At 47.8% G+C, this 16,678-nt stretch overlaps 1 protein-coding gene across 2 annotated transcripts in view; it reads right to left on the bottom strand.

Moving 5' to 3' along the window:
- Window positions 1-3,406: 3,406 nt before the first annotated feature.
- The window catches only part of TTYH3 (tweety family member 3), a 74,130-nt gene continuing 60,858 nt past the window's right edge, over window positions 3,407-16,678 (bottom strand). Inside the window, exons 13-15 of one of the 2 annotated variants that reach the window (XM_021539680.4) lie at window positions 16,474-16,549; window positions 14,308-14,409; window positions 3,407-9,037 (exon numbers count right to left, since the gene is read on the bottom strand). In XM_021539680.4, the coding sequence (XP_021395355.1) occupies window positions 14,329-14,409; window positions 16,474-16,549 (157 nt within the window). In that variant the 3' untranslated portion in view covers window positions 3,407-9,037; window positions 14,308-14,328. The remainder of the gene's footprint in view (window positions 9,038-14,307; window positions 14,410-16,473; window positions 16,550-16,678) is intronic. The other variant, XM_021539682.4, reaches the window with a different exon arrangement.

The following is a 16,678-nucleotide window of genomic DNA, read 5'->3' as shown; positions in this document are numbered from 1 at the left end:
AGCCTGGCTGTGGGGACTTTCACCAGGGACCGTGTGCACGGCGATGGGACAAACACCCATCCTGGTACTGAGAGCAGCGAGAAGTACTTGAGACTTGGGGTGGGAGGGCAGTGTTAGGAGACAACAAAACTTGTGTGAATTGGCTCCAAGAGCCACTTCCAGCTGCTTTGGCCCAGCAAACTGGAATATTTGTGGGAAACGAACATAAAAGCATCCGAATCGCAGGGCCTGAGCGATGCATGCAGCTGCAGCTTTGGGAGTTGCCTGTCCCAGTGCTGGGTGGGAGAGTGCTGAGACCCCTGTGGGGGCATGGTCTACATCCCACCACCTCTGTGCAGCTGGAGATGATTTAATCCACCACCAGCACTGTCTGCCTTGGGGCGAGGGGCTGCAAAGCCCTGCAGCAAAGTGATGGCTGTGGGATGGCCAAGACTCAGCATGGGGATGTGCAGAGTAGCTCTCAACCACTGCCCCCTTATTTTTTTCACCCTTCTACTATTTCCCAACCCTGCATAATATGCAGGTGGTTAAAATAAATAACCCAAAAGCCCTACAAAGTTTATTTTTTCCTTCCTGACTTTTAAGACCAGCCTTGAATCTATCAAAACCAATCCCCCTTGCCCCAAAACTCCCAGCAACTGCTGTTTCTGCTCTGCCTCAGCTGCCCAGTGGGGCCAGTTCTGCTGCTGTAGCCATTTGGCAAGCCAAGAGTGGAGGAGGAGATAAATTGAGCATCTCAAAAGCATCTGGAAACACTTCCCACGGTGCTGCCAGATGGGATCCCCAAAGCTGCAGCATCACCGAACAGCCCCGCTCCCAGCCCCTCCTTCCTCCTCCTCAGTGGATGTGTCCCACTTCAGCCCCCACCAAACCACGGTGCTTTCACCAGGGAAACAGTGCTGGGATTGTGCTTGTCCACACTGAGGACAGGGACCCGAAGCAGCAGTGACACTGCAGCAGTGTCACCACCGTGTCAGCACTGGGTGATGCTCTGGCCGTGTCCTCATCAGCCTGCTGAGCTTCCCTTATTTAGGGTGGCTGTTGAGTTGGGAAGCCCTTGGGCAGCGGGGCCATTCTGGTTCCTGATGGGTAACCCAGGCACAGGCTCCAGAGCTGATGTGTTTGGAAGAGATCAGGAGTGGCTGGGTGATTTACGGGGTGCAAGCGCCAGGTTCCGGGAGGTTTGCCTGGTGGGAAGAGGAAGCGGGTGGGAGAAGCACCAGCATCTGCAACACCTCGCAGTGAGCAGGGAGCTGTGCTTCCTCCACTGCCCTCCACGGACTGGGAGGGATTAAAAAATCCCTGAGCAGGGATTTTTGCTGAGGTCGTGGTGAGAAACACCGCCTGCTCCAGGCAGAGCCAGGCAGCAATGGAGACCCCAGCTGCAGAAGGAAAAGTCCTCTGCTCCTGCCGCCATCCATCCATCCCCTCTCGAAGGCACAGCAGTGTGACCGGCTGCTCCATCATCATGGCCACAGCCAGGCCACCCTCTGTCCCTGCCTGGGCACTCCCAGATGAACTGGGAGACACTGGAGGGCTGGGACAAACCGAGCTGGAGACACGGGCTTGGAGGAGCCCTGGATGGAGCATTCCCGGGGCTGCCTCGGCTCACAAACCCTCCTGAAACCAAGCGCAGGGCTCCAGCATCCCCACGCGGTCAGACCGCTCGCAGTCGCCCTGCTCGGGGATTTTTTCCAGCGGATACTCAGCTCTGTCCTGGCTTCCCTCGCAGTGCAAGGACAGGACACGACCTCCTGAAAGCACCACGGAGTGGGGTGGGGAGATGGGGACATTCCTCAGGAACGAGGGTGCTCCGGGAGGGATTAAAGATGAGCTGCATTTTCGGCTGCCTGATGCCTTCCTGGACTCGTGGAGAGCGCGAAACTCCCGAAGAATCACAAATCCAGCTCTTAAATCCACCCGATGGAGGGAGCTGGGCGGACCAGGCTGCAGCATCAGCAGTGCCCGCACAGTGCCACGCCCAGCAGAAATCACGACCGGCAGTTCGGGCCATCTCCCACCCCAGGAGGGGACAGCAGATGGGGACACGCAGTCGGTAACCGTGTCCCACAGCCACCAGCTCTGCCTGATGGTTTTCCATCCACCAACCCACGGGAGCTGCCGGAGGCACCGCTCGTGTTAGCACAGCTCAGCACGCCACAGAGCAAAGCATCTCCCCGGGGCACCCCTCCCTGCCTTATCTCCCAGGACTGAGATCTAAGGGACCACTACTGAAGGCTGATCTGAGGGTGAAGTTTATTCAAACACATACTTCACCCTTCCCTCTGTTTTCTCCAAGCCCTGAATGGCTCAGCAGTGCAGAGGGTGAGTGGAGCTGCAGCTCCTGGGGGTGGCTGGAGAACACTGGGAGAGGTCACCAGGAAGGTGGCCTTTGCATGTTCCCATTCCTGCTGGAGTCCATAAACCTGGTTAAATATTTACACTGATGACTCTGATCTAGGCTTTCTTCTCCTTCATGCCATGAGATTCCCTTGACTGCTCGAAGCCCTTTTAGAGCTTTACAGAGCAGACTTAATCACCTCAGGTCAGGGATGAAGATGGAAAATGTGGGTTCCTCCTTTAGATGGGAATGAAAAAAAAAAAAAAAAAAAAAAAGAGGGGAGACACATCTGTCAATTATTAGTGAAGGGGGAAAACTGGTGTCTGTTGGGATTCACAACCATGAGGGGTAAGTCACAACCAGGAGCCCTCTGTGGTTCTGAACTGGACTCGTGAGCAGGACTTGAGAGCACTGGTATGGGTTTCAGCCATATTCACAGCATTTATAAAAAAAAAAAACAAACATAATATTTACAAAGACAGGGTTGAATTATTGCTTATCCCCACACCTAGGAAGGGAGGGACTGAGGTCAGGGCAAGAATAGCACAGGATGAGGGCAGGACCCAACGCCTCCTTTGACTGGCAGGATCAGGCAGAAAACAGACCAGGAAAATTAGAGGAAGGTAAAGGTTTCAGTTTACTAAGTGATAGTGATGTGGGGGTGGGCCTGTGATCAGAGAACTGCACAAACAGAACTAAAAAGAAACCCAGGATACCCTGGGGCAGCACTGAGCAGGGTGAGCCCATGCAGAGTTTCATCTTCCCCCAAAGAGAAGCCTCTGACAGGGCTGAGCTGCTGGGGCACCATCCCAGGCCACTTTTCCACACTTCTTGTATTTGTACTTGAAATGAACCACTCGTGTTTCCTGCTGCTCCAGTGGGGAATAATCAAAGCAGCAGAGGGGCTTCAAGGGGTTAAAACACACTGGGCACAGGAGAACATCTCCCAGGCTGATGTGTCCCATGGTTGCTCCAGCACCTCCTGCCCCCAGGTACAAGGACGTCCCCACAGCAGCCACCAGCCCAGCCCCACTGGGAGAAAACACAGATCAATAACCAGGAACAGTGGTTTTAAATTGTTTATTTTTAAAACATGAAACCCAAGCTGAATAGAAACCACAGATATTACATTTAGGTTTTTTTGTTTAGTATTTGCAAACCAAAAAGTTACAGTAAAAAATAGCTACGTTACAATCAAGAGAACTACAGAATTAAAAGTAAAGATACAAAAATGGGCTCAATCCTCTTTAATCTTCACAATTTAAAAACATTTTGGGTAAGTGCAGGAACACTTGAAAGAAACTAGCAGGTCCGAAGTTTAAAAAAAAATTATATATATTTATATATTATATATGTATATAAAGTGGTATGATATACAACCATTATGGTTAAGAAGAAGAAAAAAAAAAACAAAACAGAGAAGTTACAAAAAGGCCAGGTACATGTTCACCATTAGGTTTCTGTGCACAGTGTCCAAGAAAATAAACTTCCCTCTGAATGATGTGAATAAAACTCATGGGGCCTCCCGTTACCAAGGGACCTGAGGCACGCGACGTGACGGCTGGGCTGCACCCAGTGCAGAGGACAATGGAAGAAATGAGGCTTTTCTGGGACTTCAGCAGCCTCCTGGGCAGAGGCCACTGGAGAAGTCTTGGTGTGAGATTAGAAGAGGAACAGGAAGGAAGGAGTTGGGAATTGCATAGTGAGGAGCAATGTGGTATCAAATACGCAGAGCACCTAAGAGCTTCATGCTACAGTTATCCTCTTTAGGAATGCAGTATTTTGAACTTTCTGGTTGTACATCAATTTATGTTCCACTTTGTTCATGCAGCCACAGGGGCTGGGTGTGCATCTGGGAGCTCCAGGCCACCAGTAACCCATCCCTTGTGTCCCAGCTGGGCAAGCACGCTCACCATCATGGCTTGGCAGAAATCCCACCCCCCCCAAAAGCACAAAGCACTTCTCAGCCACCTAGGAACTGCTACCAAAACATCCCACGCTTCTGCTGGGCCTCCTGGGCAGCCCAGGGAAGCCATCCATAGCCTGCACACAATTTCTGGAAAAGGGAGGTAGGCTCTGATGGAAGGAGGTACAGACCAAGCCTTGTCAGGTCTGTGTCAAGGCTTGAGATCTGCTCCTCAGGACCTCCCTGGAGGGCTTTTCTCCTCCCACCCAGAGGTGCTCACCGAGTGGCACAGACACCTGCTGAGCTGGGGAAGACCCTGGCTGCTCCTTGGAGCCCAGGCAGGAAATGCTTCAAAGACAGCTCAGGGGAAACCCACCCACCTCATCTCCTCTGGAAACGGGGGGTGGCAGAGATCGACAAGCCAAGACACTTCTCTCTTCTTCAAAGGGCTCAGAATGGTATTTCAGTGGCTGCTCGGAGGGAAAGAAGGGGACATCCCACAGGACCTGCACCTTGCTCTGGGGCACCCACCCACTCCTGTCTCCCACCACCCTGCAGCACCCAAAGCTCTCGTGAGCAATGGCTGAGCAGCTCCCTGAGAAATGGTTTCACTCTCAGAAAGGCCAAACTTTTCATGTGGTTTCAGGGAACTGCTATGGAAATCCTGACTTAGGATCACTTAAAACCCCATGCACTGTGTCCCCCTCAAAGCACTCAAATGAACATCCCTTGCATCTTGGCTGAGATGACTGTACACGGAAAATCAACACCTATCAAATGGAGAAAACTTAAAAAGGACAGGAGGGGAAGGGAGCACTCCATCCTTCACATTTGGATACATGGATGCACGCTAAAAATCTTAGCTTGAACCCTTTTATCAGCACACAAAATGAACTCAGTTTAATAATACATACAGGATACAAACACTACAGTTATAATTCCCAAGACAGCACAAGAAATTCACAGCCAAGTCTTGATTTGATTTCCTTTACAATTACAATGCAGTCTTGAACACTGGACACAAGAGTCCAACATGCTATTTACATTTCACATTGTGGAGATGTTTGTGTGCTTGGAAGAGTTCTCAGTTCCAAAAGAAAGTGTCATTCACACATGATGATGCAGTGGAAATAAACCAAGCCAACCAGACAAGCCAATGACCACATTTGTGCTTCTGAAAAAGTAACATGAAGTGTCTTCACCGATGCAGTCACCTTCAACCGGACAAGCTGCCATCCACTCTGCAGTCAGCGAGGTGTCCAGAGGCCAATCTCAGCTCCTCCAACTTCTGGACCCTTTTTCTAGCAACCAGCAACATGAGAAATGTCCGATAAGGTCAGCTGGGACACACCAAGTGATATGGCCTCGGCGTTTTGTCACATTAAAAACAGAGAGACACGATGGAAGAGAGAGAAGTCTCTACAGCTTTACCTCCTGCAGCTTGAAGAGTTTGGACTCCCTCAACCATGAATGCCATCCAGAACAGATGAGTCTTCGCCAGATAGCACCTGCTGTTCACCCGAGAGGGAGGCACAGAGTCTGGGAGATCTTGGCTTTTCAAAGTCCCCTCCTCAGACTAAATGTGACCATATGGATGAGACTGATTATGTCGCAGCCATAAGAATAGGCAAAGGCCATCTGTTCTTCAGCAGATCCATTCAGACCAGCCTGCAGAAATGCCACACTGTTGCTCAAGGTTCCAGTAAAACAAAAAAAAAAAAAAAAAGGAAAAGAACCCCAAAAAGTAGTAGTAATAATAATAATAAACCAAAAGAAACCCATTTGTCTGTGTTTCCTATCCAGCGCTCTGCACAGCATGCAGCGGGGCAGCAGAGTTCCAGGATGCTTTACAAAAGTGCAATATCCATGTCAAGTAAAGGAAGTGCTGGCTGGACACAGGTACACTGCTCACACTGCAGTCACGTTGTGCTGGCCTCCAGAGAGCAAAATGTTATCTCCATAACATTCTTTCCAGTTATATGTTGAAGTCACAGAGTACGTATCTCCACAGCTGTGCCTTGCTGCGAGCCCCAAACACTGTCAGAAGTTGTTCTGGGTGTTGGAAGTGCCTATGCCAGACCTTGGAAGGAAGTAGGTCAAGGTGGCTGCTCTGTTAGATGCTGCAAACAAAGGCTCACTCCTGTTTCTGTGTGGCACAGACAATGCCACGGTGACAATTTAGACCCAGCCCAAAGTGCAGTCACACATGGGTTCAGGGTGCATTCTGTGCACAAAGAAGCTGGTACACAGAAGCACTTATTTTCACAGGGCTCCCCACACCCTCCAGCCTCCAAAACACTGGCCTTCCACCAGTAGGACTGGGCCACAGATTTCAGGGCAGCTCCCCTAGAATTGATAATATGAGTAGCAATCGGAGCACATCCTTGCAAGGAGGGATGATGGCAGAACAACTCAGTCTTAATAAGGTTTATATGGCTCTTGATTCTTTCTTCAAAGTGAGGGAAAGGTTGGGGTTCCCCCCAGAGAACAGTTGGGGCCTTGGGGCCCTGCAAGATCACCTCACCACACCCTGCACACCCACATCTCCTGGTAGGCTCTAAGACAGGATGGAAACCTGGGGCTGGTGAGCCACAGTGTCCCTCCATACCACCTGTGACCAAGTTTCCCTGCCTTTGTTATTTGATAAAACAGAGGTAATGTTTCAGTGTGAAGCCCATCCAATGTGTTTGAAAGGGCATACTCAGTCCTGAGCAAGAACATCCTGCTTCCAGAGATTTATGGTGAAGCATGAAGTTTATTCCAAACCCTTCTCTTCCTGTCTGCATGGTGATGCCTCCTCCCTGTCTCACACTCCTTCGAATGGTAACAGCTGGCCTTGCAGTTTGGTAGTGGTTTCTGTCTTAAGAGGAGTCTCAAAGCTTGCTGTGCCACAGGGCTGGTACCATTTCCCAGCAAATCCCTCCAGCCTGTTTAGCTGCCTGCCAGGAGCAGTTCCCACCTCACTGCAAGAAGGCAACCAACTTGAGTAAAGGCAGGTTGGTAATTCTGTGCCCCAAACTGCAAACGTGGGGTAAACAAACACCAAGTCTGAACATCACTGAGGTGACAATGCCTCTGCCAACAGCTCCACTCCAGTTTGAGAGATGTGTCCCACTCAATTTCCTCTGCCAGCTGTTTAATATAATGCTCAGCAGCTCTGCTAAGATGCCCCTACTAAGAGGTAAAAAGACAAAAAGGAACATTATAGTTACCCTACTGAAAGGGCAGTAGTTGACAGTACCTCCCCAGAGGCAGTCTCCTCTTCCAGCAGGAAGCTGTCAGTGCCCTTTGGAGCACTGCTCTTCAGTGGGAAGTACAGCACCAGTGAAGGATGTTGCCCTCTGCAGGCACCCAGCTGCCCCTTTGCAAGCCTTGTTCTGCCTCATGTCTAGAAAATGCCTTACATGTGCATTAGTATGGTCAGATAGTGGTTAGCAATGTGCCTTTGAAAACTAAAGAAAATAGAATAAAACATAAATCTGTTCTGACGGTCACAATGTTGTCGAGGGTTTCAGACTCTAAACACAGAAGATACACTGACAATCTTGTGAGTTTGTTTGAATGAGGCTCCAAAAACCCCCTTCAATGCCATTTCAGCAACCCTGTGCTGTAGGTTATGGTTTATAAAAAAGGAAAAAAAGAAAGTCCAGCAGAGTTCACAGGTCATCCCCACGGGGAGAGCTTGCATTTGCTATAAATCCATTAGTGCTTCCAGTTTCTCTTGCTTTTGCAAGCTGACTGTCCCATAAGATCTAGCATCAGAGAGCCAAAACTCTTTAGTGCAAAAATACCTCCCATAAAGTCTTAAAAGTCTTTCCCTGGAAAAATTTGGCACCAAGTGAGTGGCTGGCTCTTGTTTGATCTGTGTCAGCCTAGGAAAGGCAGCACCCAGAATGCCATCTGCAAATACCTGGGCTTCCCTGATGGAGCAGAGAGCTCAGGTCCAGAGCAGTGGACAGGGTCACTGACTGGTGCTGGGCCCCCCTGCTCCTCCTCAAGAATTCACGTGATAGATACAGAGGGAAAGAAAAAGGCATTTTCTCCATGGACTTAAAAAGAAAAAAAGGTTAACCAGGGTAGTGAAATGGTTGGCTCTACTAGAGCAAATTCCAGTGGATGTGCAGTGACACCACGAGGCAGGAGTTCCCTCCTCCCTCACCCAGGGCAGTGCACCAGAGGATCCCCACCGAGATGCTGCTCTGTGCATCCCCTCAGCATTCCCTCGTTGCACAGCAGCCACAGGCACCCAGTCCTGCTTCTTCGGTGTCTGACAGGCTGCTGGTCCCACTGCAGAAGTGAAGAAGATCTACCACCATCTTTCACCAAGTCCCTCTTGGAACAGAAGGGGGGAGAAGGGGGCAGAAGATATTCACCACCTGTTTCTGCCAGGCTGCTCTGCTGAGCTGGCCCATGGGCTGGGGGACTCAGGTTCCTGCCCAGGTGCTGTTGGCCAGCACACATTTGCTCTCTTGTACTACAAGGTGAAGGCTTAAATTCAAAAGGAGCTTCCACTCAGTGGCCAGGTACCAGGTTGGAAGGGTGGTCTGGACTGGAGAAACAGAAGGAGCTGTACTAAATTTTGGGCAGAACAGCAGGATTGTTCCACAAGGACAGCACAGGGGCACAGCAGTTGGCACATTGTTTAGTCTGACTGCATGTGTGGGTTTTGTTTTTTGTTTGTGTGGGGTTTTTTTGCTTTTTGCTTTTGCTTTTTCATTTTAATGCACACTGCCAGCATCTGGACGAGGTTGGTTGGTGGCGAGGTATTTGGCTCTCATGCTGGAGGTGTACTGGAGAAAGAAAAGACAAGACAAAAAAACAAAACAAACAAACAGAAAGTTAAGTCAGAATTACTAATGTCACGATGGAACCACAGATTTCTACCACTTCTCAGCATAATATGGTGTATATTTACAGCAAGCATCTCAAGGAGCTGCTGACTCAGCCTTAAGAAGAAAGTTTAACAAGTCACTGCATGGTTCACTCTGAGTAACATTCTGCCAGTCTGCTGCAGGGGTGCTGGCCTGGTCAGTGCAGATGTGGTGATTTATCCAAGCTGCCTAGAGAAGGAAATCCAACAGCCACTAAGTCAAAACATGACATATGTTGCTTGGGAGAAGAGAGAGAAATGGGAATGATGCAGATGTAAAAACCTACCCCACACTTTCATCCTCTCTTAGTGATGTTACTGCTTTCAACCATGCCAGAAAAGGAGGCTGAAAAGAAAATGGGTGCTCACCACATCTTCACATTGCATTTTATAGCAATGAGGGCATCAGAAGACTGCGCATGCCATGGATGGGCAGCTTGAAAGAAAAGTGAGGAATAACTAAACAATTTATGCCCAAGAAAGAACAGACCCTATCAGGCTGGAAACAGGCTGCCATCAAACAGGATGATATTAGCAAGTTATCAGGTGGGTGACAGCCCACTGTGGTTTGGGATCCAAGCTGTGCACTGTGCAGCAGCAGAAGAGACTCCCGTATGGGGGTGAGAAAAGCAAGTCAGGAAGATGAAGGTTAGTTTGATTTGGAGGTGGTGGTGATGCTCTTATTCTCTTTTTTATTCTAAGCAAGGTAATCCAAAACAGCTCCCAGAAGCTACTGAGGTAACATGTGTCATTCAGCTTTGAATAATGAGCTGAAAACCATGTGAACAACATCCAGCAGTAAGAACAGGACTTTGCCTCTTTACACCAATGTGCTCGATGTCTTCTGGGCTCTGCTACCCCAGTATTAACAACCAAGCAATGAGGACAGACATTTCATTCCTCTTTCTATACCCTCTGGAGCCTGAATAATTCTATAATATTCACAGCTTACTTCCCAAGAGTGCTCTTTAGCATACTGACTTTTTATCACCTCTTAAACCACACCATGTAAAATAGCCAGTTAAGCTGGCAGAGACAACTGAAAGGCAGTTCCACACCAGGAGGTATGATTTATCTTGCCCACTGGGAAAGAACATTACGAGGCATCTTTAGATTCTCAAAAGCTCAGCTGTCCATGGGGTTTTTAGAGAATTAACAGTATTTTATCAGTTTTCCTTCAAAGACTGACCTGGGTCGAACCCCTGCGCAATAGAAGAGAGAAACTGCTCCTCTGGCAGAGCTGATCCCAGCAGCACAAGATGAAGACACCTGTGGCTTACTTGCACACTCAGCATTTAGTGTCTTCCATAACTGGAAAACTTTTTTCAGAACATGGATCTTAATATAAAACTCTGGCCCAGAAATGGCATCTATATTTAGAAGACAAAGAGTACATCTGTTCTTTCTAAGATGTATTTTTTGTCAGTGAGAGGGCAGAAGATAGAACATAGCAAGCTGAGCTACTTTAAGGACAATAATCTATACAGTTTATTAAATGTGATTACTGTTTCAGAAATAAAGTTTAGGGTGTTATTAATACATAGGAGAATAACCCAAGAGCCTCAGAGAGGTTTAGAAGTCAAAGAACTTTCTCATAGAGTAAGTAGGGCACATTTCAGGTAGTGCAATGCTGAAATTACCAGCCAAGCCTCATGCTAAGAAGAGGGCCTTAGAAGGAAAATTGCATTTGAGTGCTCATTTTCCATTTGCATTCTCTGTAGTGACATGTGATAGTAGATGAGTATGGACAGAGAAGTTTTCCAGGTGCTAAAGTTTTGTGAGAAATATTATAAAAAAAAAAATCTCAAATAATGGAAGGTTATTGTGCATCTTTCTGGACTAGTCATACGGGTTCAGCACACAACATACAATTTAAACTTTCTTTAAAGCATTAAAATCAAGAGGACAAAGTACACCTATCATGGTGGGAGAAGCTGAAAAGAATTCCCTCCTTCCTCCAAAAAGAAAAGACCCCACAGTTTTTAAGTGTCACTAAAACAAAGTAACCAGGAACACAAGATCTGGAGAGTCAAGCAGAGGGTATTTTACATTCAAACCTACCTGCAAATCCACCACAAGGAACAAATCAAGACTCAGAGTAGTCAGAGTTAGGGCTGATGTTCTCTCCTTAACTCAGGATTTCTGCACCTTTGCACCTCTTCCCAGTTCAACTGAACCAGTTCCTCCTTCTGTTATGTGTGTTTTTAAGGACCATGGTAAGTATGACAGAAACCTGGCAGTAGAGAGCCAACACTCCACTGTGCACCTCTCACAGCACAGCTCTACCAGCGTGCTCTGGGTCTCAGCCACAGCAAAACCCTCCAGGTACAAGTGCTTTCTCCACATGCTGCAGCCCTTCCTCATTCCTTCTCTGCATCCTCTGCTGGGAAGCAGAGGAAAGATGCTGTGGAACACACAGGTCCAAACATCTGGACAGGCCAGCAGATGAAGATTTATCAGCAGACACCACTTTTGGATACAAAATCAGACTATATCATCCAGAGTTAAAGTAATTAAGTCTTCAGTTGCTTTTTAAAAAATCACTATGTTTTAAACTCCTTTAAAAAGTGATTCTAAAGACAGAAAGCCTGAGCACAATTCAGACCAAGGAGGGCTTGGACTCCACTCTGAGGCCCACAGCTGTCAGGTTCACAGTTGCATTTAGTTTCCTTTAAAGAGGAGCTTTCATAGAAGGTTAAAGAACACTCACAATTCAGTCATTCTTCCAGCACACTCACTGGAAGTACCCATGTGCCTATACACCCTCATTTACCCTTTCAGAAACAGCACAGAGGACAAGTTTCACCCCATAACTCCACCTCACTCTCAGCTTCCCCAAGAAGGGCACCTGAAAGAGTTCTTGTTACCATTCCTGCTGGTTGCCTGTGCTGTTCAACACAGCACCTCTCAGTCACTTACCAGCCAGCTCCAACAAACACAGCTGATCGCACACAGGGTTATTTTTGTATTTCTCCAAAGAAAATAAAAGTCTCTGCCTTCACATTCAGCCTTGTTGAGGGTATAAACTTTCATAGGTGTGGTTTGCCAGCACATACTAGTTAGGCACTTAACACACATAGCCTGGGCACAAAGGAATCATTGGTTGCAAAAAACCCATCATTTTAAGGAATAATCAGTTAGTTTTAGAGGCCGTAAATTCTACTGACTCCTATGAAATCCATGAGTACTTCAAAGCTAACTAAGCTATGCTGAAAGATCACTTACTATATGAAACCATGACTGAGTACAAACCATTTACTATTTGTGGTTAAAAACCCACGTGAATTTCTCTTGAGCTACCCTGACTTTGATTTTCTGCCAGAGCTGTTCAGGTAATGCAATAAAGACCAAAGCTTCTGGATTCAAGTTCTGAAAGGTTGATCTCAAACAGCTAGAGCACAGTAAACACAGAGGGTTTGGTGTTATTATGTATGGGAGGTACAAGATGCAGGGAAACAGCTAATTCTAGCCAGTGGGTTCTTAATTCAAAGGGACTTAAGTCTTTCAAGTCAAGAGAACAGAGCCTCTGTTGGTTTTGTTTATTTTTAAGGCCCTGGAAAGAATGCAGTGCCTTTTCCATAGCTCTTCAGACAGCCACATTAAGCTCGGGTGGGACCATAGATAAACAGAAGACAGTGCAGACTGGGATCAGGTCATGTTCCAGCCCAGGGATTTCAAGTCTAGAATGAAGCTCCTAGAATTTCCCCACCCTCACCAATATTTTACTTCATGGAACAGATCCATCTAACATTGCTACAATACCACCTACAGGAACAACAAAGCAGAAAACCCACCACAAGCTGAGGCCCAGGAGCAATCTTAGCAAGACTTAAGACTGAAGAAAGCTGTGAGCCTTTCAAGGGTGCTGGCACCATGCTTCAGGCAAGGTTGTTTGCATTCATGCACCAAGGCAGAGGCATCAAGACACCCGATCCAGCCCCCTCCCAGCAGTCCCCAGGCAGGCAGGCAGGCAAGGAGCAGCAGGGATGCAGACCAAGCACCAACAGAACAGAAAGGAATCCAGTGCAAGGCTGAGAGAAGTGCCAACAAGAGGAAGCAGAGAAGAAAGAACAGCAGCAGCTTTATGGACATGTATTTCTGGGAAGAAAATGCAAGATATGACTGCACGAGCCAAAAGCAACAGGCTCCCTGCTCCCACTGGAACCAGCACCCTCCTGGCACTGGCTGTGGTTCCCTTGAAGGAGCACTGTCCCTAACCATACCCTGTATTTAACCAAGCTAACAACCCCCCAGAATGCAGACCACCTCCTCTTTCTGTGGGCAGGTGGCTTTGCCACAAGGGAGGAAACATTGTCTGTCTACGAGAACTTGAGCAACTGCAGCCCATGAGGAATGCAGACAGTGAAATGGTACTAGGAGGGCCCTGCTCACAGAGTCTGTAGGACACGGGTGGGATGATTTGGACACACAGAGAACAAACAAAACAGTAAAAGGTCTTGAAACAGAATGAAACAGATCTTAGTGATTATATCTGGACCCTTAGGGAAGCTTTTTTTTTAAAAAAAATTGCTCCTGCCTGACCTTAAATGTAAGGATAAAACGAAAAGCTGCACACAGATCTGACAGGCAACTAAGTAACTCTCCTGGACAGTTTAAAATTAGAAATCCTACAAATGTGCTAAAAGCTTGTGGCAGGCAGGTATCGATGGTTTTGGGTGTTATGACTACTGAGGACGAGCAGAACAGCAGCAGGGCTCAAAGAGAGCCAAAAGCTGAATTAAGACAACCGCTCCTGACTGAAGTGCTGCTAGATTGGTTTTCTTTACTTCTAGAGAATGGCTTCTTGTGATGGGAGAACTTCTATGTTGCTTTTGAAGTGCAAGGTTATTCCTACATTTGAGCAGCACTCAGCACTTGGTGTTCAAGCTGTTCTGAAGTGTGGAATCCAAGCTGAAGCTGCTGTGAGGTGGCTTTTGTGAGGCACGGGCACCTGTAACCCTCACAAGGTGCACCAGAAGCCTCTAGAAGGTCGATCCTGCTCCTTGAGACTGCACCAGAGGCAAAACGGATTTTCAATTTCACCTTTGGCAGGAGGGAATGGGGTGGGAGGTGCAGAGGGAAGGAATGTGAAGAAATAAAAGGCACTGGCCTGGGATAAAGAGTGCAGGGATGAAGGGAGCGGTTGGGAGTGGAGAAGGGTTGAGCAAGAAGGACCTTTTTTTGCAGTACCTGTTCCATTTGCGGGCGCTGTTACCAGTATGTCCGTGCACTGTCCGAGGGCTTAAGCTGCCAGCTCATATGGCTGCTACTGTCCATGGCAGCCAAATACAACTGTGATGACGCAAGAAAGAGAGAGAAAAAGAGAGTGCAGCCTCAACGTGCATGAAAAACACAGTGCAAGCAAGTGAAACTGTGGTGTGTGTCAGCGACAAGGTGGGCTCTACAACCCTAAGGGAATATCCCTGTGGCAAGAAGGAGAAATCAGAAGGAATGAGAGAAGGAAAAACACAAACAAACGAACAAAAAAAGCCAGGAAAAGTAACGGACAAACAATGCAGCAGGATCATCACATGTCAGTTTTCACCATCTGTTCACAGAAAGCTAAATGGAACAGGTCAGCTCTGTCTACTGGGGTCCACTGGACATAACCTACTTGGATGGTTATCTCCCTCTCCTCCCTCCCAAAAAGAGGCAGGGATGTGTGCACTGGTATTCCGTTTTTGTCTCTCTCCTCCCACAGACAATTTGCTATGAAAAGTTACCATTCCTTCTGCCTCAGTATGGTCTCAGCCACCTGCTACGGAGAGCTGCAAATACAAAAATCCCAGAAAAGCCTTTCCCTGTTGCCTGCCAATATGAGAATAGAAAGCATTTTCCTTCTCTCCACTGCCTGTCTACTACATCCCTCCAGGAAACACGTTTACCCTATAGCCTGGTTCCCTCTCTCATCTGGGGAGAAGCTCCCTTTTCTATGGGTGCAGTGCTGCTCCCTCATCCTCCCCAGCTCCTGCACTTCCCCACAGCCCACACTGATGGCTGCCAACTCAAGTTACTCTGAAGAAAAAAACCCTTTATCTACTCCCAAACCCCAGCCTAAGGCAGCAGGACTCAGACTCCCACTCACAGTATTGACACAAACCAGGGAACTTCTTGCCTCACTCCAGCCCCGTGGAAGGGAATGTGCTTTCTCTGAAGCAGAAGAGCTGTAGGGCAAGGGGAGGCAGGACATGGAAGGAACATGTGCCCTGGCAGTACCAGAGGGACAGTGCCCTTCTGCCCCAGGAAGCAGCAGCAGTGCAGCAGGTCAGGGATTCTGCTGAGCCCATCTCGCTGCGGATAACGCGACCAGAGCGCGGGGCAGGAAATGGGGAAGGGGAACGTCCACCTCTTTGGGAAGGGTGGAAGACATCTGGCCAAGGACAGAGACAAGGATCAACTCTGCACAATCCCACTTCCTCTACAGCAAGATGAACTGGTCCTCTTGAATGTGACCCCCTCATTTCCACCACAATTTCTACTCCTTCATCCGCCAACCTCCTCTTCCTCCCCTTCCCATCAGTTTGAGCCAGGCACCACAGAGTGTATTTTCTTTACCTATACCTGAAGACTGGTTGATCATCAGGCATTTTACTACTCATCCTCTGTAATCACACCCCCAAATTAGTGAACACTGGGATGGCACGTTCTCCAGGTTCTGCTGTAAATCAGGTTTACAGGATCCAGTGAGGGAGGGCAAGATTCGTTTAGTTCTTACCCAGACATGAAGACAAGCCCATGTTTTATCCAGCATACAGAAGTGGCTATCAGGCCACTCCAGATACCAAAACCTTCCATGAAAGTTTCTTTTTTTCCTCCATAGGAAAATAAATACAAAAATAGATTTCAAAGAAAGTAAAACAGTTGTGAAAGAAAGATTTAAAAAAAAAATCTCAACAAAAAATATAATACAGGTTTCATCCTACCATCTCTTTAGGGCAGATTAAGGAGAGAGGTTCAGCAATAACTCTGAATTTACAGTATGAACAAGTTTCTTTTAAACTTGAGGAACCAATGGCACAGATAGCAAGTACACTGCATGCAAGTGAATCATCCTGCTGAAGTCACCCATCAAGATACTCATGCACTTCAGTGGTGGCAGGACTGGCCCCATAGGATTACCAGTGTTAATTGACTGAGTTTTATTTAGTCTTTTTGTGTGCAATGTCCAAAGTAGCATAGCAGGGTTTTATTCCCTATGGCAGGTGAGACATAGCTTGTCTATTCAAGCTGCTGCCATTTATGGGCCAGATCCTGTGTTTGGCTGCACAATCAGCTCCCTTGGGAGTACACAGGAGTGGCAAACGTGTATTCCCCAAAGTTGCTGAAGCAGAGAAGAGCAGTAAAAGAGAGACTTACTGAGGGAGGTGGGGACTCCCGGCCAATGAGCGGGGTATTCTCGCAACGGGGGTTCTGGAAATTTGCATTCTGGCTCCTAGGAAAGGAAGACACACATGGTAATGGGGCACGTGCCATGCTTCTCTGGGGAGGGTCTCTGATGGGGACACAGGACAGAGCATCCTCACCCCCAGAACGACTGTATCAGCTCAGTCTCCTTCAAAGC

The sequence above is a fragment of the Lonchura striata genome, chromosome 14 (assembly GCF_050655825.1).
Source record: "Lonchura striata isolate lonStrDom1 chromosome 14, ASM5065582v1, whole genome shotgun sequence".
NCBI classification, from domain to species: Eukaryota; Metazoa; Chordata; class Aves; order Passeriformes; family Estrildidae; genus Lonchura; species Lonchura striata.
The sequence above is the reverse complement of the archived record's forward strand: the minus strand, read 5'-3'. Positions and strand labels throughout refer to the sequence as shown.